This window comes from Patella vulgata, chromosome 7 (genome assembly GCF_932274485.2).
Source record: "Patella vulgata chromosome 7, xgPatVulg1.2, whole genome shotgun sequence".
Classification (NCBI taxonomy): domain Eukaryota; kingdom Metazoa; phylum Mollusca; class Gastropoda; family Patellidae; genus Patella; species Patella vulgata.
In genome coordinates this window covers 41,643,982-41,668,172 of record NC_065885.2, presented here as the reverse complement: position 1 = coordinate 41,668,172, position 24,191 = coordinate 41,643,982, and the positions used below count along the sequence as shown (strand labels likewise).

At 36.8% G+C, this 24,191-nt stretch overlaps 1 protein-coding gene across 3 annotated transcripts in view; it reads left to right on the top strand.

Moving 5' to 3' along the window:
• Nucleotides 1-24,191, top strand: part of LOC126828352 (alpha-aminoadipic semialdehyde synthase, mitochondrial) — a 219,948-nt gene that overhangs the window by 64,234 nt on the left and 131,523 nt on the right. For all 3 annotated transcript variants that reach the window (XM_050558072.2, XM_050558074.2, XM_050558076.2), the window contains exons 4-5: nucleotides 771-923; nucleotides 5,188-5,334. In XM_050558072.2, the coding sequence (XP_050414029.1) occupies nucleotides 771-923; nucleotides 5,188-5,334 (300 nt within the window). The remainder of the gene's footprint in view (nucleotides 1-770; nucleotides 924-5,187; nucleotides 5,335-24,191) is intronic.

Genomic DNA, 24,191 nt, shown 5'->3' with positions numbered 1-24,191 from the left:
GATTGATTAATGTATATCTGCCGTCAACGAAATATAGATCTGCATTTTAATCAGATTGTTTGTTCATCTTAAACGATTCTTTTTCTAGTGTATTATAACAAGGAGGATGAAGCTTCGTAGATAGCAGACCAGGGGCCTGTTTCACGAAATTTTAACTGAGATAAAATCCAAATTTTAGTAATTTGATTGGATAATATTAAATTGATTTTAGTGCTTAGCCAATCAAAATTTAAGTATCTACTAAAGTTTGGATTTTATCTTTAGTTAAGATTTCGAGAAACAGGGCCCAGAAATATGGTACCCCTCAGATGGTCTTAAAGCATGAGAGATTCTCAAATTACTTGTCTGAGCACCGCAAATCCTTGAAACTTATTGCAAAAATACCAATACCTCAATTTTTCATGAAAATAACCTGTGACAGAAAAAAAAAAATCTCTCTATAGGTATATTATAGGTATCTCTCAGTGATATACCATCTAGATTATAGTCATCTCAAATGCGGATTTTGCAATTTGAATAGTCAGTCATTATAGATCTGTTTTGGAGGATTTTAAGATTTCCAGAAATTCGGAAAAATATATTAAATTCCAATAGTTTTAATTGACATCAAATAACGAATCCAAATAATCTTTTCAAACAGAATTCAAAACCTTTACAATGGACTTCCCCAGTAAGGATTATCAGTAAATTAGAAGATCGATGTGTTAACTGGAATAATTGAATTATAAGATACTATTAGATTTTATGATATATTGTTTTATATATTATAGAATATTCGTCTAATTGATTATGAGAAGATGGTAGATGATAAAGGCCATCGTGTGGTAGCATTTGGTAAATATGCTGGTGTATCTGGTATGATAAACATTCTACATGGTATGGGTCTACGTCTGTTAGCTCTTGGGCATCATACTCCATTTATGGTAAGCTTTATAAACAAATATCTTCCTATCTTAGCTCTAATACACAATCACCCATATTGATCTCAAATCCTTGAGTTTGACATTCCATTACTTCAGTTTTGCTGTACTTCAGTTTTGCTTGGTGTGAGGGATTAGCCAATGAAACGGTCTGTTGCAGCGAGTTCTTGGTGTGCGGTTAATCAAATGTCTGACGTTATGACCCCTGACGCGAAATCCCACTACAACTGGTCAGATCTTTATTTAGTAGAGGCCATCGAAAGTATAAAAAAAAACCAAAAGGAAATATACATCTGTATTTTAATCAGATTGAAAGATGCTAAAGATGACTCAGTTCACACTGGAGATATGGTACCGCATAGAACAGGGTTTTTGGCACTGGAAAGTATGTGTATAGTTTACTTTCAAAACATAGTTCGATAATTGATAAAAATCGTTTAAGAATTACAAAAATGATTTAGTTAGTACTATGGCTTAGTTTAATGGTAACGGGTTTAGTTTCTCCGAGTGGCGTTATTAATGGACAACCTGTTCACTTATCTACAGCGTTTACTTATTAGACGTGCCGTTCACTTTCCCGAGATACGTTGAAAAATCAACACACGGTTTACTTATCTACGGCTTTTACTTATTGCACGAGCCGTTTACTTTCCCAAGATACTTTGAAAAATCAACACACTGTTAATTTATCTAATGTGTTGAACTATTATATGAACCTTTTAATTTCCCACGAGCCGGTTCATTTTGATTACGATTATTTACATATGATGTACGAATAAAATTTTGTGATATCATCCGATCTTTGTGAAATTTATATGCATTATTTAAATTAAAAACACTTATATGGATATACTACTTCTGAATTTATTAACATGCTACGTTTCGATACACATACAGATATCATTATCAAGCAAATAATGATATTTTACAAAAATGTGGTGCAATATATAGATAACAATTGGAAACAATATAACAGATTAATCATTAATTAAGAATTAACAAGATGAGAGAAGTAATAATATGGATAAACAATTACAAAGGATTAACAAGATGAAAGACTGTAATGTATTGATAACAATTAGAAACGAGTTGAATTTAGCAGATCAAACGAATGATTATAAGAGATTGACTATGTTAACTATGTCAAAACTATGTTAAAAGCTGATGGTAGGATGCAAAAACTAAGAGATGATCCAAATGGTGTTGTATACAAGATAAATTGTGAGTGTAGTGGGGCGTATAATGGCGAAACATCCCGACCGATTTCAGTGAGAACAAAAGAGCATCACACGGCAGTTACAAAACAAGAACATAACAAGTCAGCAATAGCAGAACACATCTACCAAAACCCAAAGCATAAAATCAAATGGGAGAATACAGAAATACTAGCCAGAAATTTATCAACATGGAAAAATGGAATTCTACGAGAAGCGCTAGAAATTCAAAAACATAAGCCAAAATTAAACAGGGACTGAGGTCATTTTCTCCGAAATCTTTGGGTGGATTTATTTAATCTCTAATTAAGGGTGGAGAGAGCACTTCAGCAACCTGCTCAACAGGCCCTCCAGTGTAGACCCCCTCTCTCTTGACCTGATCCCACAAAAGCCTACTGTCCACTGCCTCGACACCCCCCCCACACAATGGATGAAGTCTTGAAGGCGATAAGGCAGACCAGCTCAGGCAAAACCTCCAGAATGGATGGAATCCCAGCAGAGTTGTTCAAATCTGCCGGCCCTGTGACCCTTTCGACTTTTCACACACTCCTCACCAGCATTTCGGAAAAAGAAGAACTGACCAAAGATTTTAGGGATGCCACTGTCATCTCTCCCTATTTAAGAACAAGGGTAGCAAGACTGACTGCGGCAATTACCGGGGGATCTCCCTCCTTTGTATTGGCTCGGATCCTCCTCAATCGATTAGTCGAAAAGCATTTCAGAAGGAAACTTGCCAGAAACACAATGTGGATTTCGCCAAACCGCAGAACACTCTTCTCCGTCCGGCAAGTACAGGAGAAATGACTAGAGCAAAACATGGACTTGTATGCTGTCTTCGTTGACCTCACCAAGGCCTTTGGCACAGTGAACAGGGAGGCCCTTTGGATCATCCTATCCAAATTTGGATGCCCCACATATTCGTCAACCTTCTACGTCAGTTCCATGACCACATCACTGGACAGGTTCTCTCGGGTGAAAAAGTATCAGAGCCTTTCAATATCAGCAACGGCGTCAAACAGGGATGCGTTCTGGCCCCGGTCCTTTTCAACTTCTTTTTCACCTTCATCCTCAACCACGCTATCAGGGACTTGGACCTTGGCGTATACCTATGATACAGACTCGATGGCTCACTATTCGACCTCCGCCGACTGAATTCCAGGACCAAGGTTGTGGAGAAGATCATCCTGGAAGCACTTTTGCTGATGACTGTACTCTCATGGCACACAAAGAGTCTGACCTACAGCTCATCACAGATAAGTTTGCAGAAGCCTCCCGCCTTTTCAGACTCACCATCAGCCTCGGCAAGACAAAGGTACTATTTCAGCCAGCCCCTGCTTCAACTGCCCCCCCCCCTCTATCGCCATGGAGGGCACCCAGCTAAATACAGTGGATGACTTCAGATAACTCGGCAGAACCATCAACAATGATGGCAGCCTGGATAAAGAGATCAATGTCAGGATCTGCAAGGCCAGTCAAGCTCTTGGTCGTCTCCGAGCTCGTGTCCTGAACCAGCACAACATCCAGCTCTATGTAAAAGCTCAAGGTGTACAGAGCCGTCGTCCTCACTAGCCTACTGTATGGATGCGAGACATGGACTGTGTACAAAAGACATTTGAAGCAGCTGGAGAAGTTCTATATGAGAAGCCTGCGGTCAATTATGAATATCCACTGGCAAGATGGGACAACAAACCTCGAGGGCCTGGACAGAGCTAAGATGACCAGCATTGAGGCCATGATACTGAAAGCCCAGCTTAGATGGATTGGTCACGTGATCCGGATGGATGATGACAGGCTTGCCAAAGCAGCTTATGAATGGCAAACTGCTCGGGAAAGTGGAACCAAGGCAGACCACGCAAAAGATTCAAGGATTGTGTGAAGTCCAACATCAAACACTCTTTCATCTTGTTAATCCTTTGTAATTGTTTATCCATATTATTACTTCTCTCATCTTGTTAATTCTTAATTAATGATTAATCTGTTATATGGTTTCCAATTGTTATCTATATATTGCACCACATTTTTGTAAAATATCATTATTTGCTTGATAACGATATCTGTATGTGTATCGAAACGTAGCATGTTAATAAATTCAGAAGTAGTATATCCATATAAGTGTTTTTAATTTGTGAAATCTACTTCTATATGTCTTATAAGGATTATTATTTAAATTAGTGAAACCACAAAGCCTATTGAATTTCAGCAATTTATAATAATTATTTCTAGAGTTATGGCACTTGTTTCACTTTGTTCAACCTTCTTAATGCTTGATTGATGAAAGTTATCATCCAATATGTATGAAATTTATATGCATCGTTTAAATTTTTGAAACAGAGGTCTATTAAATTTCAGCGATTTCCGTCAATAATTTCTAGAGTTATGTGTTCGATCCCTGCATTGGCCGTGAAAGTTCATCGGGATTTTTCGACGTGGTTTTACCCTTGTCAGTGGTGCAGAACGGAGGGCCTGACAAAGACAGCTATCTAGTCCTTTGGATGAGATGAAAAACCGAGGTCCCGTGTATACATTGCAATGCATGTAAAAGATCCCTTGGCAGTTGGAATTCGATATAAAAGTAGGCGATAGTGCCGTTGCCCAGGCAAAATTTCCCTCATAGCATACTGTATGGCGTATGCCCGTCTTCATTAGCCCAATATAGGAGCAGAATATTAGGACGTTAAACCCCATTTCATTTCATTTCTAGAGTTATGGCCTGTGTTTTACTTTGAGAACTTTGTGAACGTTTGACAAAAGTGATCATCCGATCTGTATGAAATTTATATGCATTATTTAAATTAGTAAAACGAAAAAGCCTGTCAAATTTCAACAATTTCTGGAGACTACTTCCAAAGTTGAGACCCTTGTTTCAGTTTGTAGAACCTTGTGAACCTGCAAACGACAAAAACTATAATCTGATCTGTATGGAACTTTCTTGTCAAGGCCCCCAATTACCTACAAAGGAATAAATATGCGACAACCCTTGTTAACCGCTCAGACGATTTAGCTGCTGTGGGCGTATGTTTCGTTGCCTTGCAATCTATCTTTTTTGTTTTCAGCATATAGGACCTAGTCATAATTACAGAAATACAGAAATGGCTAGACAAGCTGTTAGAGATGCTGGATATGAAATAGCTTTAGGTCGTCTTCCAAAATCATTAGGACCATTAACTTTTGTGTTCACTGGTTCAGGTAATGTGTCGCAAGTAAGTATCCTTACAAATTCTATCTTTTAATAGTCCAGTGGATATGTGCTAAAATTGTGTTAATAGCATGAAACTTGGCAGAGATATACTAAAATTTGACTGAAGAACTAGATGACTGGAAAGTTCAGCTACACCAGGCCTTTACGTAAAAGGAGCATTATCACTCTTGCTCTCCTGGGCGTGCCTTGATGTCGGTGGAGGTGCACTTTTTATCGCTCATCTTAATAGTCTAAATTGACTCCCCTCAAAGAAAATAATCAGGAAAAATATACCGGTAACAAAAAATACTGTCGATCTTGACAATCAACTTTATATTAGCTACAATAACAGTCATACCTTAGTGAGAATTGGATGTGGTTCATAATACGAGTATTTAGCACATTTAATGGTAATTTTGATAATCTGGTAAACAAACAAACCAAGCTTGCTGATTATTAATAACAGGTCAAGTAAGTTTCCTTTGTGAAAATAAGCCACATGGCGAATGGAGACATCTTGGCATGGATTGCGAATCTTTGGATTCGCGCTGTCCTCGACACTCAATCCGTACGAAATTCGTACTGATCATACTACGAATTCCAGGTCGATATTAAAATAATAATTGGATCATACATTTGATGGTTTCACTGACCATTTGTTAGTTAAATTTAAATAGTCATTGAATAATTGAATAATCCTCTGATAGTACACTGAGTATTCCAAGAATCAGTCATTAATAATATATTTTTCAGACAGAATCTCGAATGCCGACTCCCGATAACACGTGACATGCATTGGTTGGAATTGGGTCAATAAACCAACATTGTTAGTTTTAAATAGCGTTTATCGTTATGATTTTTTATACACCCACATTTTTATGTGGATGTATATTGTTTCGCCCCTGTCTGTCCGTCCACAATTTGTTTGTGAACACTCACTCTATAGGTCAGAATTTTTATCCGATTTTGACGAAACTTAAAATGCATGTTTATAACCCAAAGATCCTTGCGATATTTGCGCATATCGTATCTTAACTTCCTGAATAATGGTCCTTGATTTTACGTAAAATCACGTTTTTAGCTGGTTGTCCCTCTAGAGGTCACAATTTTTATCTGATTTAAAAAAACGTTTGAATATATCACCGCTACACACCCTAATGATGGTTGAGTTTGCATTTCGTGAAAATCGGACCAAAATTGATGGACAAAATGGCCGCCCCTCGTACGCAAATAGTGTAAATATATGGTATATCATGGTTGTGGACCCTCTAGAGCACACAATTTTGATCCGATTTTGATGAAACTTTAAATTTATGTTTATATCACAAAGATCTTGGTTCATTTCGATAAGTTGGTAAGATGCTGGCTCGCTAGCCTGGAGGTCGGGTGTTCGATCCCTGCATTGGCCGAGAATGTACATACAGATTTTTCGGCGTGGTTTCCCCTTGTCAGTGATGCAGGACGGAGGGCCTGACAAGGACAGCTGTCTAGTCGTTCGGAAGGGACGAATAACCGAGGTCCCGTGTGCAAATTGGTGTGCACATGAAAGATGGCTGCTTCTAGTACGCAAATAGTGTAAAAGTATGTATTACCAAGGTTGTGGACACTCTAGAAGTCACAATTTTTATCTGATTTTGATGAAACTAGAACTGTATGATTATAATCTAAAGATCTTGGTTCCTCTCATATTTGGGCATATAGGACTGTAACTTCCTGGATTATGGCCCCTGATTGTACGAAAAATCAAGTTTTTATACGCCAACATTGTCGTCGCCCCTGTCCATCTGGACGTCCGTCCACAATTTGTTTGTGGACACTCTACAGGTCACATTTGATCTCGGTTCATTTTGATACTATTCTGTATCGGACCATAACTTCATTGATTATGACCCCAGATTGTACGAAAAATCACGTTTTTAGCTTGTGGACACCGTACAGGTCGCAATTTTGATCCGATATTGATAAAACTTGAAATGCATGTTTATAACCCAAATATCTTGTTTCCTTTTGATGTTCGCGCATATCTGATCGTAACTTCCTTAATTCTGGCCCCTGATTGTAAGAAAAATCACATTTTTAGCTTGTGGTTCATCTACCTCTAGAGGTTACAATTTTTATCCGATTTAAAAACATGTTTTAGTATTTCACCGTTAAACCCCAATTTTGGTTGAGTTCGAATTTGTCAAAACCAGACCAAAACTGACGGACAAAATTGCCGCCCCTCGTACGCAGTTTTTATCCGATTTGGATGAAACTTTAAATATATGTTTTTATCATAAAGATCTTGGTTCCTTTTGATAATCACACATATCCGAAAGTAACTTCCTGGATTATGGCCCCTGATTGGTCAAAAAATTGCATTTTTAGCTTGTGGATTCTCAAGGGGTCACAATTTTTTTTTCCGATTTTAAAAACCATTTAGATATATCACCATTCCACCATAATGAATGTTGAATTGGAATTTCTGGAAAATCGAAATGAAAGTGCCCAATAAAATGGCCGCTCTTTGTACGCAAATTGTGTATAAGTATGTAATATAAAGGTTATGGACCCACTAGAGGTCACAATTTTTATACGCCCACATTTTCATATGTACGCATATTGTCGTCGCCCCTGTCCGTCCGTCCACAAATGTGTGTGGACCCTCTAGAGGTCACAATTTTTATACGCCCACATTTTCATGTGGACGTATATTGTCGTCGCCCATGTCCGTCCGGACGTCCACAATTTGTTTGTGGACACTCTACAGGTCACAATCCGATTTTGACGAAACTTGAAATATAGGTTTATCTCCAAAAGATCTCGGCTGCTTTCGATATTGGCATGTATCGGATCGAAACTTCATAGATTATGGCTCCTGTTTGTACGAAAAATCACGTGGACCCTATAGAGGTCACAATTTTTATCCGATTTTGTTGAAACTTAAAATGCAAGTTTATAACCCAAAGATCTCAGTTCCTTTCGATATTCGTAACTTCCTGAATTATGGCCCTAGATTTTATGAAAAATCACGTTTTTAGCTTTTGGACTCTATAGATGTCATAATTTTTATCCGATTTAAAAAAACGTATTATTATATCACCGTTACACCCTAAGGACGGCTGAGTTGAATTTCGTGAAAATGACAGACAAAATGGCCGCCGTTCGTTCTCAAATAGCGTTAAATATGGTATATCAAGGTTGTGGACCCTATAGAGGTCACAATTTTTATCCGATTTTGTTGAAACTTGAAATGTAAGTTTATAACCCAAAGATCTCGGTTCCTTTCGATATTTGTGCATATCGGACTGTAACTTCATGAATTATGGCCCCTGATTGTTTGAAAAATTACGTATTTAGCTTGTGGACCCTAAAGAGGTCATAATTTTTATCCGAATTAAAAAAACGTATTATTATATCACCTTTACACCATAAGGATGGCTGAGTTTGAATTTTCGTGAAACTCGGCCTAAAACTGACAGACAAAATGGCCGCCCTTCGTTCTCAAATAGCTTAAAAATATGGTATATCAAGGTTGTGGACCCTATAGAGGTCACAATTTTTATCCGAAGATCTCGGTTCCTTTCGATATTTGCGCATATCGGACCGTAACTTCCGGAATTATGGCCCCTGATTGTACGAAAAATCGCGTTTTTAGCTTGTGGACCCTATAGAGGTCATAATTTTTATCCGATTTAAAAAACTGTATTATTTCATCACCGTTACACCCTAAGGGTGAATGAGTTCGAATTTCATGAAAATCGACACAAAATTGACAGACAAAATGGCCGCCGTTCGTTCTCAAATAGCGTAAAAATATGGTATATCAAGGTTGTGGACCCTATAGAGGTCACAATTTTTATCCGATTTTGTTGAAACTTGAAATGTAAGTTTATAACTCAAAGATCTCGGTTCCTTTCGATATTCGCGCATATCGGACCGTAACTTCCTGAATTATGGCCACTTATTGTACGAAAAATCGCGTTTTTAGCTTGTGGATCCTATAGAGGTCATAATTTTTATCCGATTTAAAAAAACGTATTATTATATCACCATTACACCCTAAGGACGAATGAGTTCGAATTTCATGAAAATCGGCCTAAATTGACAGACAAAATGTAAGTTTATAACACAAAGATCTCGGTTCCTTTCGATATTTGCGCATATCGAATTGTAATTTCCTGAATTATGGCCCTTGATTGTAGGAAAAATCACTTTCTTCTTAGCTTGATCTCTATCCATCTCTCGAAAATGTGGGCGTATCCTGCCTGGCAGCCGCTGGTTATCTAATTTAAAAAAACGTTTTAGTATATCACTGTTACATCCTAAGGATGGTTGAGTTCGAATTTCATGAAATTTGGCCCAAAACTGACAGACAAAATGGCCGCCCTTCGTTCTCAAATAGCATAAAAATATGGTATATCAAGGTTGTGGACCCTCTAGAGGTCACATTTCTTCTGATTTTGATGAAACTTGAAATGTAAGTTTATAACCCAAATGTCTCGGTTCCTGTTGATATTCGCACATATTGTACCGTAACTTTCTGAATTATGGCCCCTGATTGTACGAAAAATCGTGTTTTTAGCTTGTGGACCCTATAGCGGTCATAATTTTTATCCGATTTAAAAAGACTTTTGAATATATCATCATTACTTCCTTAGGATGGTTGAGTTCATATTTCGTAAAAATTGGACCAAATTTGACAAGACAAAATGGCCGCCTCTCGTACTCAAATTGCGTAAAAATATGGTATATCAATGTTGTGGACCCTTTAGAGGTCACAATTTTCATCTGATTTTGATGAAACTTGAAATGTAAGTTTATAACCCAAAGATCTTGGTTCCTTTCGATATTCGCGGATAGTAACTTCCTGAATTATGGCCCCTTATTGTACGAAAAATCGCATTTTTAGCTTGCTGTCCATGTAGAGGTCACAATTTTTATCTGATTGTACGAAAATCACATTTTTAGCTTCTGGACAATCTAGAGGTTACACCACAATGATGATTGAGTTCGAACTTAATGAAAATCGGACCAAAACTGTAGACAAAATGGCCGCTTCTTGTACGCAAATAATGTTAAAATATGTAATATCACGGTTGTGGAGCCTCTAGAGGTCACAATTTTGATCCGGTTTTGATGAATCTTACAATATATGTTTATATGCCAAAGATCTTAGTTCCTTTCGATATTCGCGCATATCAGACTGCAACTTCTTGGATTATGGCCCCTGATTGTACGTAAAATCGCGTTTTTAGCTTGTGGTCCCTCTAGAGATCACAATTCTTATCCAATATTAAAAAACGTTCTATTAATACAGGCTGGCTGCAGAGGGGCAGTGAACTTTATTGTGGGTGGGGGGCCTCCCCAGTGACGGATCATGAGGTTGCCGGGCCCCAGTGACCAGATGACAGGTCGCCCCTGTCTGTCCGTCATCCGATTTTGATGAAACTTGAAATATAGGTTTATCTCCAAAAGATCTTGGTTGCTTTCGATATTGGCATGTATCGGATCAAAACTTTATGGATTATGGCCCCTGTTTGTACGAAAAATCACGTTTTAGAGGTCACAATTTTAATCTGATTTTGTTGAAACTTGAAATGTAAGTTTATAACCCAAAGATCTTGGTTGTTTCGATATTCACGCTGAATTATGGCCCCTGATTGTACGGAAAATCGCGTTTTTAGCTTGTGAACCCTATAGAGGTCATAATTTTTATCCGATTTAAAAAAACGTATTATTATATCACCGTTACACCCTAAGGACGGCTGAGTTTCGAATTTTGTGAAAATTGACAGACAGAATGGCCGCCGTTCGTTCTCAAATAGCGTATAATATGGTATATCAAGGTTGTGGACCCTATAGAGGTCACAATTTTTATCCGATTTTGTTGAAACTTGAAATGTAAGTTTATAACCCAAAGATCTCGGCTCCTTTCGATATTCGTACATATCGGACCGTAACTTCCTGAATTATGGCCCCTGATTGTACGAAAAATCACGTTTTTAGCTTGTGGACCCTATAGAGGTCATAATTTTTATCCGATTTAAAAAAACATATTATTATATCACCGTTAAACCCTAAGGATGGCTGAGTTAGAATTTCGTGTAAATCGGCCCAAAATTGACAGACAAAATGGCCACTGTTTGTTCTCAAATAGCATAAAAATATGGTATATCAAGGTTGTGGACCCTATAGAGGTCACAATTTTTATCAGATTTTGTTGAAACTTGAAATGTAAGTTTATAACACAAAGATCTCGGTTCCTTTCGATATTTGCGCATATCGAATTGTAATTTCCTGAATTATGGCCCTTGGTTGTAGGAAAAATCACTTTCTTTTTAGCTTGTTGTCTATCCATCTCTCGAAAATGTGGGCGTATCCTGCCTGGCAGCCGCTGGTTTTTAGAAAATGTACCTATTTGGTTTTTTTTGTGGTAATCACATATATTAGCCTAGTCAGAATACAACATTCTCCCGTAACATTAAAGTTAACCGAAGCCATTTTTCCTACCAGGACATCATTTGACCCAATTCTGGCTGGTTTGTTTCAAAATAGATTAATAACTACAAATGCAAAAAAGCTCTCTTCAAGAGAGTGATTTTCTGTTTTTCCAATTTCTCTCCAGGAATATATTCGCGTGAAGTCCTGCTACACATGCAGAAATTACAACCAAAGGGTTACCTTACAAAAAATAAATGTGTGACAACCTTTGTCGACTGCTTGGATGATTTAATTGCTGTGTGTATATGTTCATTGCCTGGCAACCTATCTTTGTTATTATAGGCCTTGCCAATAACGTGAAAATTTAATTAAAAGTGGCTTATAATTCTCAACTCATCAGCATAATTCATTGTACCTCAACACCAAGTTTCATACTTTTAACATAAAGTGAACAGTTGTGATGTGTTTTAAAACACATTATAAACCTGTAACGGTAAATCTCTTTGATCTTTGGGGTATATTCTATGCACGGAATGACTTGCGGTCTGAAAGTCGGGGGAGGTTTTGGATATATACAGGGAGATTTGGGATTATTCTTCTGAAAGTTTTTCTTTAAACTTTTGGTCTTCGAAGGAATTATTAGTGAGCAGAAATTCGCCTGTGTAACTGTTATCTCTCACCACTTCAGTCAGTTATATAGAAGGATAACTCGTGTTTTCCTTTTGCATTCATCACTTTCGTTTGTTGAACCCTTCATTACTTATCTATGGTAGCAATGATTTCTGTGATAAAATCATATTTGGAATGATCTTTTAGAGGCATTTAGTAACTGGATAGAGCAATAAACTATAACACATACTTATGGAAGAACAATTACTGATTTATTTGGGCGACGTTTCGAAGAGTATTCTCTCAAAGTTTTCAAGCAAGTACAGTAACAAGTGTGTAGAGCAATTATATATAGACAAGCAATAACAACAATTCAGAAACCATGCATGACAACAACAAGATCAAAAGATTAAAAAACAACATGATCAAAGGCAATATACATATGACGGATTATAGGGGTAAATAATTTTAATTGGACAACCAATCATGACAAATGAGAAACCATACATGATGTGATTGGCTAGGTGAGGGTACATCAAGGGAATAATAAAGGACTGATAATAGGGGTAAACATACCATTAAACCAAACAAAAGGGAAGCCATACATGTTACGAAAACATCAGAGGAGTAGTGAGCTACATAGGGATTAAATGGTTAAGCCATATTTAAATGAATTACAAAATATTAGTATTAAAATGCACACAACATAGCAAGACTAATGATAGTCCAACATTCTTCCTTCCGACAGACTCACACATACATTTATTCCTAGGATAAGTACAAGAGACACTTAACTGTTTACAAAGGATAATTACATAAATGACCATAAATAAGTGGTAAATTATAATATTGGAAAGCCACACCACAGTCCTATCCACAGGCTTCTAAGTAATTATGTCCTGCACACTCCTTCCCATTTGACACACATACTTATTAAAATTAGTTCTACAAATGGATAACGAGAATAAACAAGTAATACACATGATACGCGAACTGAGTAACTTAAGCACGTATGAAAGTCTAGGCATGTACACATTAGTTAAGAATTAGTTCATCATAGGCTCTTGGGAGGAATATTCCTGTGTCGCGATTGAGGTCTGGTTTGGATCTCCTGATGTGTATTGCTTCCATGATTTTCCGCGTCTTTTCGTTGTGTTGGTTCAGGGCTAGGGTCTTAGACGACTGGATTTTGTGGCCTGGATTGGACTGGAGGTGCTGGGCAACTGCTGATTCTGCTGTGGGGGACCTTGAGTTATGCTGGGCGAGTCTTTTAGGTAGGGGTTGTCGAGTTTCACCAATGTATGTCATATCACACGAGCACATAACTTCATAGACACATCCTTTAGGTGGCAGTGGAATGGTGGGTTGCAGTTTACCATTCGCTTTCAGGTGGTCTTTAAGCGTGCGTCCTTTGGAAAAAACGACTTGGATGCCTGTCGTTGCGAGTAGCCTTCGGATGTGGTACGATAACGTTCCTTGAAACGGGATGGTTATCCGTATGGGTGGTTTATCTGGCTTGGGCTGTTCAGCAACGGCTTTCTTTTTTGTTTCTTTTATGGTATTCTTGACTAACTGGGGCGTATATCCGTTCAAATTAGAGAGTATGCTTTCTATATGGGTGAGTTCACTGGGGAGGGAGTTGTCGTCACATATATTGATGGCTCGACGGGCTAGGGTAGTTATGGTTGACTTTTTGACACTATGTGGGTGGTTCGAATCATAATGGATATACTGGTCGGTATGGGTAGGTTTTCTGTATACACTAGTGGTGAGTCCTGTGTCTGTTTTCGTAACAAGGACGTCTAAGAAGGGTAGGCACTGGTTATTTTCTTTTTCAATAGTGAACTTAATTCTATTATTCTGGTTGTTTAAATGCTGGAGAAGGGTGTCTGGATCATCACTTTGGTCAAGGATTACGAAAGTATCATCAACTTTTCGAAACCAAGCTATCGGCTGGACAGGTGATCTTGACAGGGCCACCTCTTCAAAGTTTGTCAAATAAATCTCGGTAAGCACTGGAGAAAGGGGACTTCCTATTGGTAAACCATGTGTCTGTTCATAAAAATCATCTCCCCATGCGAGGTATATGGATTCGATGCATGCTTTGGTTAGTTCTATGATGTCTTCGACTGTTAAACTGGTTTCTAATGGAGTTTCTAAGTTGCTTAGTCTCTGTCGGAGTACTGTTATGGCATCTTCAGTATATCCATTATGATTCGAACCACCCACATAGTGTCAAAAAGTCAACCATAACTACCCTAGCCCGTCGAGCCATCAATATATGTGACGACAACTCCCTCAAAAACGTATTATTATATCACCGTTACACCATAAGGACGGCTGAGTTCGAATTTCGTGAAAATTGACAGACAAAATGGCTTGTGGACACTATAGAGGTCACAAATTTTATCTGATCTTGTTGAAACTTTAAATGTAAATTTATAACCCAAAGATCTCGGTTCCTTTCAATATTCGTGCATATTGGACCGTATCTTCCTGAATTGTGGCCCCTGATTGTACGAAAAATCGCGTTTTTAGCTTGTGGACCCTATAGAAGTCATATTGTTTATCCGATTTAAAAAAACGTATTATTATATCACCGTTACACCCTAAGGACGGCTGAGTTCGAATTTCTTGAAAATTGGCCCAAAACTGACAGACAAAATGGCCGCCGTTCGTTCTCAAATAGCGTAAAAATATGGTATATCAAGGCTGTGGACCCTATAGAGGTCACAATTTTTATACGCCCCCACATTTTCATGTGGACGTATATTGTTGTCGCCCCTGTCCGTCCGGACGTCTGGACGTCCGTCCGTCCACAATTTGTTTGTGGACACTCTACAGGTCACAATTCTTATCCGATTTTGACAAAACTTGAAATATAGGTTTATCTCCAAAAGATCTCTGTTCCTTTCGATATTGGCATGTATTGGATCGAAACTTCATGGATTATGGCCCCTGTTTGTACAAAAAATCACATTTTTAGCTTGTGGACACTATAGAGGTCACAATTTTTATCCGATTTTGTTGAAACTTGAAATCTAAGTTGAGTTTGAATTTCGTGAAAATCGGCCCAAAATTGACAGACAAAACGGCCGCCGTACATTCTCAAATAGCGTAAAAATATGGTATATCAAGGTTGTGGACCCTACAGAGGTCACAATTTTTATCAGATTTTGTTGAAACTTGAAATGTAAGTTTATAACCCAAAGATCTCGGTTCCTTTCGATATTCGCGCATATGGGACCGTAACTTCCTGAATTATGACCCCTGATTGTACGAAAAATCGCGTTTTTAGCTTGTGGACCCTATAGAAGTCAAAATTTTTATCCGATTTAAAAAACGTATTATTATATCACCGTTACACCATAAGGACGGCTGAGTTCGAATTTCGTGAAAATTGACAGACAAAATGGCTTGTGGACACTATAGAGGTCACAATTTTTATCCGATTTTGTTGAAACTTGAAATCTAAGTTGATAATCCAAAGATCTCGGTTTCTTGCGATATTCGCGCATATCGGACCGTAACTTCCTGAATTATGGCCCCTGATTGTACGAAAAATCACGTTTTTAGATTGTGGACCCTATAGAGGTCAAAATTATTATCCGATTTAAAAAAACGTATTATTATATCACCGTTACACCCTAAGGACGGCTGAGTTCGAATTTCGTGAAAATCGGCCCAAAATTGACAGACAAAATGGCCGCCGTTCGTTCTCAAATAGTGTAAAAATATGGTATATCAAGGTTGTGGACCCTATAGAGGTCACAATTTTTATCCGATTTTGTTGAAACTTGAAATGTAAGTTTATAACCCAAAAATCTCGGTTCCTTTCGATATTTGCGCATATCGGACTGTAACTTCCTGAATTATGGCCCCTGATTTTATGAAAAGTGGACCCTATAGAGGTCATAATTTTTATCCGATTTAAAAAACCGTATAATTATATCACCGTTACACCATAAGGACAACTGAGTTCGAATTTCGTGAAGATCGGCCCAAAATTGACAGACAAAATGGCCGCCGTTCGTTCTCAAATAGCGTAAAAATATGGTATATCAAGGTTGTGGACCCTATAGAGGTCACAATTTTTATCCGATTTTGTTGAAACTTGAAATGTAAGTTTATAACCCAAAGATCTCGGTTCCTTGCGATATTCGCGCATATCGAACCATAACTTCCTGAATTATTGCCCCTGATTGTACGAAAAATCGTGTTTTTAGCTTGTGGACCCTATAGAGGTCATAATTTTTATCCGATTTAAAAAACCGTATAAATATATCACCGTTACACCATAAGGACAACTGAGTTCGAATTTCGTGAAGATCAGCCCAAAATTGACAGACAAAATGGCCGCCGTTCGTTCTCAAATAGCGTAAAAATATGGTATATCAAGGTTGTGGACCCTATAGAGGACCCTATAGAGGTCATAATTTTTATCCGATTTAAAAAAACGTATAATCACAGTTACACCCCAAGGACGACTGAGTCCGAATTTCGTGAAAATCGGACCAAAAATGACAGACAAAATATAGAGGTCATAATTTTTATCCGATTTAAAAAAACGTATAATTATATCACCGTTACACCCTAAGGACGGCTGAGTTCGAAGTTCGTGAAATTCAGCCCAAAACAGATAGACAAAATGGCCGCCGTTCGTTCTCAAATAGCGTAAAAATATGGTATATCAAGGTTGTGGAACCTATAGAGGTCACAATTTTTATCCGATTTTGTTGAAACTTGAAATGTAAGTTTATAACCCAAAGATCTCGGTTCCTTTCGATATTCGCGCATATCGAACCATAACTTCCTGAATTATTGCCCCTGATTGTACGAAAAATCGTGTTTTTAGCTTGTGGACCCTATAGAGGTCATAATTTTTATCCGATTTAAAAAACCGTATAAATATATCACCGTTACACCATAAGGACAACTGAGTTCGAATTTCGTGAAGATCGGCCCAAAATTGACAGACAAAATGGCCGCCGTTCGTTCTCAAATAGCGTAAAAATATGGTATATCAAGGTTGTGGACCCTATAGAGGACCCTATAGAGGTCATAATTTTTATCCGATTTAAAAAAACGTATAATCACAGTTACACCCCAAGGACGACTGAGTCCGAATTTCGTGAAAATCGGACTAAAAATGACAGACAAAATATAGAGGTCATAATTTTTATCCGATTTAAAAAAACATATAATTATATCACCGTTACACCCTAAGGACGGCTGAGTTCGAAGTTCGTGAAATTCAGCCCAAAACAGATAGACAAAATGGCCGCCCTTCGTTTTCAAATAGCGTAAAAATATGGTATATATCAAGGTTGTGGACACTATAGAGGTCACAATTTTTATCCGATTTTGTTGAAACTTGAAATGTAAGTTTATATCCCAAAGATCTCGGTTCCTTTCGATATTCGCGCGCATCGGACTGTAACTTTCTGAATTATGGCCCCTAATTGTACGAAAAATTGCGTTTTGAGGTTTTTTGGACCCTATAGAGGTCATAATTTTTATCCGATTTAAAAAAACGTATGATTATATCACCGTTACACACTAAGGATGGCAGAGTTCGAATTTCGTGAAAATCGGTCCAAAACTGACAGACAAAATGGCTGCCCTTCGTTCTCAAATAGCGTATATCAAGGTTGTGGACCCTATAGAGGTCACAATTTTAATCCTATTTTGATGAAACATGAAATGTAAGTTTATAACGTTTTTTGGCTTGTGGACCCTATAGAAGTCATTATTTTTATCTGATTTAAAAAAACCTATTATTATATCACTGTTACACACTAAGGACAGCTGAGTTCAAATTTCTTGAAAATTGGCCCAAAACTGACAGACAAAATGGCCGCCCTTCGTTCTCAAATTATGGTATATCAAAGTTGTGGACCCTTGATTGTAGGAAAAATCACTTTCTTTTTAGCTTTCTTTATCCATCTCTCGAAAATGTGGGCGTATCCTGCCTGGCAGTTGCTGGTTTTAGTTTTGATGATTAACGAGTCGATGGTTATTTTAGTTGTGATATTATATAGAATTAGTTACATGGTTGTCTTATTGAAAGCTCTAGTCTTTAAATTTAATATTTTGTGCTGCTAAATAATTTCCATTTAGCAGAGTGTTGTTAAGGAATTATTAGTGAGCAGAAATTCGCCCTTGTATCTGCTATCACTCGTCACTTCTGTCAGTTATAAAGAAGGATAACTTGTGTTGTACTTTTGCGTTTGTCACTTTCGTTTGTTGAACCCTTCATTACTTATCTATGGTAGCAATTATCTCTGTGATAAAATAATATTTGGAATATGTTAAGCCAGTTCTATCACATATGATGATGACTGACACCAATATTGTCCTTTTAAAGCATTCAGCAGCGAACACTTGTGACAATGATTTAAATTAAATATGCTTTTTGTACGCCCACATGGAAATGTGGTCGTATATTGCCGTCGCCCCTGTCCGTCTGTCCGTCCATCATCCACAATTTCTTGTGAACGCTCTACAGACTACATTTATCATCTGATTGTTTTGAAATTAATATATGTTGTTTGCATTAGTGAGATGAAGAAGCCTATTTAATTTCAATAACTTCCGTTAATTTCTTCTGGAGTTATGGCCCTTGTTTCACTTTGTTGCCCCTTGTGAACGCTCTAACAACAAAAGTTATCAACCGATCTGTATAAAATTTATATGCATCGTTTAAATTAGTATAACAAAGAAGCCTATTGAATTTCAGCAATTTCCGTTAATCTAGAGTTATGGCCCTTGTTTCACTTTGAATGTTGTGAACGCTCTAACGACAACAGTTATCATCCGATCTGTTTGAAATTGATATGCATCATTTAAATTAGTGGAATGAAGAAGCCTATTGAATTTCAGCAATTTCTGTTAATTACACCGTGAGTTATGGCCCTTGTTTCACTTTATTTTACCTTGTGAATGCTCTAACGACAAAAGTTATTATCCGATCTGTATGAAATTTATATGCATCATTTAAATTAGTCAAACAAAGACGCCTATTGAATTTCAGCAATTTCCGTTAATTACATCTACAATTATAGCCCTTGTTTCACTTTGTTGAATCTTGTGAACCCTGTTGAACAGTATTGAATTTCAGCAATTTCCGTTAATTACACTGTGAGTTATGGCCCTTGTTTCACTTTGTTGTACCTTGTGAATGCTCTCACTGAGAACTGCTGAAGGGTGAATCTGTGCACAGTCATCATATATTTCTTAGTCATGGTTGTTATTTGTACGTGTACCGAAAGAAAATTAATTTCCCGACTATTACTCGGTATTACCGCGTTAAAACTGTAAATAAGGTGTGTTATTAACAAGGGCTGAAAAACTGTCTGAGAGGTGAGTTAATTAACGCTAGGGGTGAAAAACTGTGCGACAGTGCGTTTTTAGTAGAGGTGTGTTAATTAACCGACAGGTAAAAAATGAATGTCAATTTTGTGTATTGTCTAATTGGCGTGTTTTCTCGCTAGTTGCGATAACTGCATCAAAAGGAGTATAATCAAGGACCAAACAGGTTTTATCTAACACGTACGTGTTAAATCAAAATTTGGGAAATAAAACTGTTTTACCGTGCGATTTATCATTCGACCGTGTGTTTTACGCAGGTCTTTGTATAATTAAAGACAGGTCTTTAGACAGGCGTGTGTGCTCGCTATGATTACGTTTCTCTTATATGTCTTTTGTATTGCGTACCATATATATAAAGTTGAATTTAATGAAATAAAAATATGGACCTTAATCTATTGTATACGGAAAGGCGAATGTAATGTCGTCATTTATAAATATCCAGCCGTCAGCGCCCAATTTGAATATCCATGGGAATATAGAGAGTAAATCCAGCAAAAACAACAGAAATATATTTCTGCTTTATTACTAAAAAGACGCGCACTCACCATTTGACATTTATTAAATTTATAAAAACATGCCACGTTGCGTAAATTGTGCATCTTACCTTCAATAGCAATATCCATAAAACAGAAATCTCCATATTGATAAATAATATGGCACAACCAACCGAACAGTGATAATTTCCACACAAATGATATATTTAAACTAAAATTACTTTAGCTTTTCACTAAATTTAGATCGCATACAATCCAACGATCCTCATTCCAGAACTTGTAATTTATAATATATTTAAACTAAAATTGCTTTAGCTTTTCACTAAATTTACATCGCATACAATCCAACTATCCTCATTCCAGAACTTGTAATTTATAATAGCCGCTTTTATGCAATTACAGAATTGTCCCGTGATCTAACATATCAAAGAAGCACATACGCCCGATATGACATTTAATCATTTTTCGAGACTTTGTAGATTGGACTTCCTTGTTGTGTTTTCTTCGTGATCCTAATATATAAAACTACAGGTTAAATGATTTCTTCAACTTTAAATATTATTAAGCTGGATTGGCTTCAAAGGTCCCTCGTTCTCAATAAATGATAGTTACTCGGAATACCTGGGTGAGCTCTGATCAGTCTCACTCAACACCCTCTTTTATAACCCCCTAATTTCTGCACGTCCTAGACTGACCTTGACTTTAATTTCAATCCAAAATATGGAATAAACCTCCTGATTTTCCAAGACCAGGGGGGGAGAACATTACCTTATTTGGTCTACCAACCATATGTCATAAACAGATAGAATTTGTCGGATATTTTAACAATGGTTAAGATTTTACCAAACCAAAATATCACGTTTTTTTTTTTTACATATAAACATGTCGTTCGCTTTTATTATTACGTGGGATTTGACTCTATAGAAAGAGTTAACCAACAATTTTTCAAAGACCGAATATTGTCTTAAGGACCAAAGTCTTACAACTTGTCTTCTAATTCTTTCGAATATACCTGGCGTTTATACTGCGTACCATATAGTCACACTACTTATAAAGTTGCATTTAATAAAATAAAAATATTGACCTTAATCTATCGCACGAAATGCAATGTTGTCATTTATAAATATCGAACAGGTAGACCCCAATTTGAATATCCCTGGGTATATAGCGAATAAGTCAAATTTGCCGTATGTAAATATACATGTACTGTCTTCCTATCTTACGACTGGCAGCTGAAATAACCCAGCCACATCAGAAAGCAATATCAGGTTTATTTTACAATCATTTTAGACATTGTTTCATTTGATTAAACACGCAAGTTCACATATTGACTTTTGATTGATGGTATGCATTGAAGGCCGAGCCGTTGGCGCCGAAATGAAAAATAAAAATCAGCATGGTATTGTATCTGTCCCATGGATTCAGCGAAGATTTTAAAGTTCCCAAAACTTATAATTACTGAATGATGGATCTGCTCCCGATAGAACTAGACGATATAATTGCTTGGGATATGATGTGAACATTTAAATAGTTCATCAATAACACCGTCTACATTTCCAATCGTTTTTTAAAATACAATATTAGAGCACTAGTATATACAGTCAAACTAGGGGAAAGTATTGCCATCTTTTTGTTATGGTTGATTGATCAGAATGTTTGAAAACGTTGACCTCTAGGTGTTGCGTAACAATTAATGCGGTGTTTTGATACTTGATTGGGGCCATAAAGTAATAAACTAATTAACAAGCTACACGCGGATTATTATTTCAACCAAAATGTGTATTAGAAGTTGCTGTCTGAATTACGGTTGTTAATTTTGTTTATAGATTTATTAATTGACTGTTTTCGCTAACTTAAAAAATCGTGCAAACTGAAAAATAAGGTAATTTATGGTTAAAACTTTTTATGGCATGTATATAGAATACATACACAAACGTGGGTATAGTAAAAATTTACTGCAACCAGTAACAAACTATCTCTTGATACAGGTGTATCTGTTTTATGGAATAATCTACCATTTAGTTTAAGATGTTGTACATATCTATATTCTTAAAAAAAAAACTATTTAAAACACAGCTATTTAAACAGGCTTTTAACCGACGCTACATGTCCATAATCTTGATTTTTTTTAAGATTAAATTTCCACTTTGTAAAGTGTCCCTAAGTAAGTTACTGGAAGGGTGCACTATAATATATAGTAACAAAATTTTGATTTATAGTATTAATATTACTTTGTCCCCTTTATTTGCAAAACATCTCTCCGATGATAATAATAAATTTGAATTACTTCTCCGTACCAGTTGGAAATGTAATTGTCTAAGCTCTAAATGAAATGTGAAGTTTAATCAAATATAAAATTACAATGCTCTTTGTTTCAAAGCTGCGTTCGTTTGGGGGGGGGGGCACGATGGCTAAGTGGGTAAGACGCTGGCTCGCTAGCCTGGAGGTCGGGTGTTCGATCCCTGCATTGGCCGGGAAAGTTCATCCAGATATTCCTGCGTGATTCCCCCTTGTCAGTGATGCAGGACGGAGGATCTGACAAGGACAGCTGTCAATTCTATTTATACATGTAAAAGCGTGCATGAGCTTATTTGCACGTATTGGAAAACTGTTCGGTTGCTTTATTTGAGAAGATACTGATATTAAACTATAAGATTTGTCAAATTCTTTGTTCATCCAATTAATGTGATTTATATTTGATATCTGTGATTGATATCCGACTATCATAAAAAAAAATGGCCTATTAAAAACTAACATCTAATAACGAGCTATATGTTCTTTCAGAAAGTATTCAGATATCATAAATTATTGGCTAGCCATTATAAAAACGTACAATACACAAACTGGGTAAGCGATATGATCAACCTTCCCTAAGACCTACCAATTTGTCAGAATTTTCAAAGAAAAAATTGACAAATTCTATAGTTTAAACTAGCTAAGTCGCTAATATTTGGGACCTAGAAATTGACACAAATGGGTCGCAACGCATACAATAATGTAATATGAATGTATATAAATTGATTTACATTCAATCGTTTCTGTTTTTACTGTAATTTCGAATCAGTTAGGTTCGGCGAAATACGCCAGTATTCTCAATCGAATTTCAATCTCTAGCTTCTGGTTATTCCAGTCTACGCCGATAGTATTTATTGGGCATGCTCTCCAGAAAAAGAATATAGCGTCACCGTTTGACATGACTTGTGGAATATGCCTAGCCTCGTTTTTCGAGTCCCTTATTACAAATAGCGCTGAAACGCATTATGGTACACGATTCGTGTACCAATTGTAAAATGTTTATTTTGTCTTAAATATTGGATATCAGAATGCCATCTTTTCCCAGTAAGATCACAACATCAATGTTGATTTAAACCGACAAATAAATCGTGTTTTCAATGTCGAAGATTTTGGATGATACTGAGTTAGAGACTTAGCTACTTTAATATAAGTATCTTCTCAAATGAAGCAACCAAATGGTTTTCCCATACCAGCGAATAAGCTCGTGCACGCCTTTACATGTGATAGAATTGTTACTTTGATCAAGGAGCTGTTATTGCTCTGCACGGACTATGCGTGAAACGGTTAGACGTGAAGTCTAAAATGCTTGGGTTGACATTTGAATGGTACAAATTTAAAGACACAAATAATAACTTGTCGGAAGACGAGAATAATTATATTTACGAGAATAAGTATATTTACGAGAATCAGTATATTTACATACGGCAAATTTGGCTTATTCGCTATATACACGGGGATATTTAAATTGGGGCCTACCTATTCGATATTTTTATAAATGATGACATTGCATTTCGTGCGATAGATTAAGGTCAATATTTTTATTTTATTAAATGCAACTTTATAAGTAGCGTGACTATATGGTACGCAGCACAAACGCCAAGTAAAGTCGTAAGAATAGAAGACATGTCTCCAAAAATGATTACGTGTCATATCGGGCGCATGTGCTTCTTTGATATGTTAGATCATG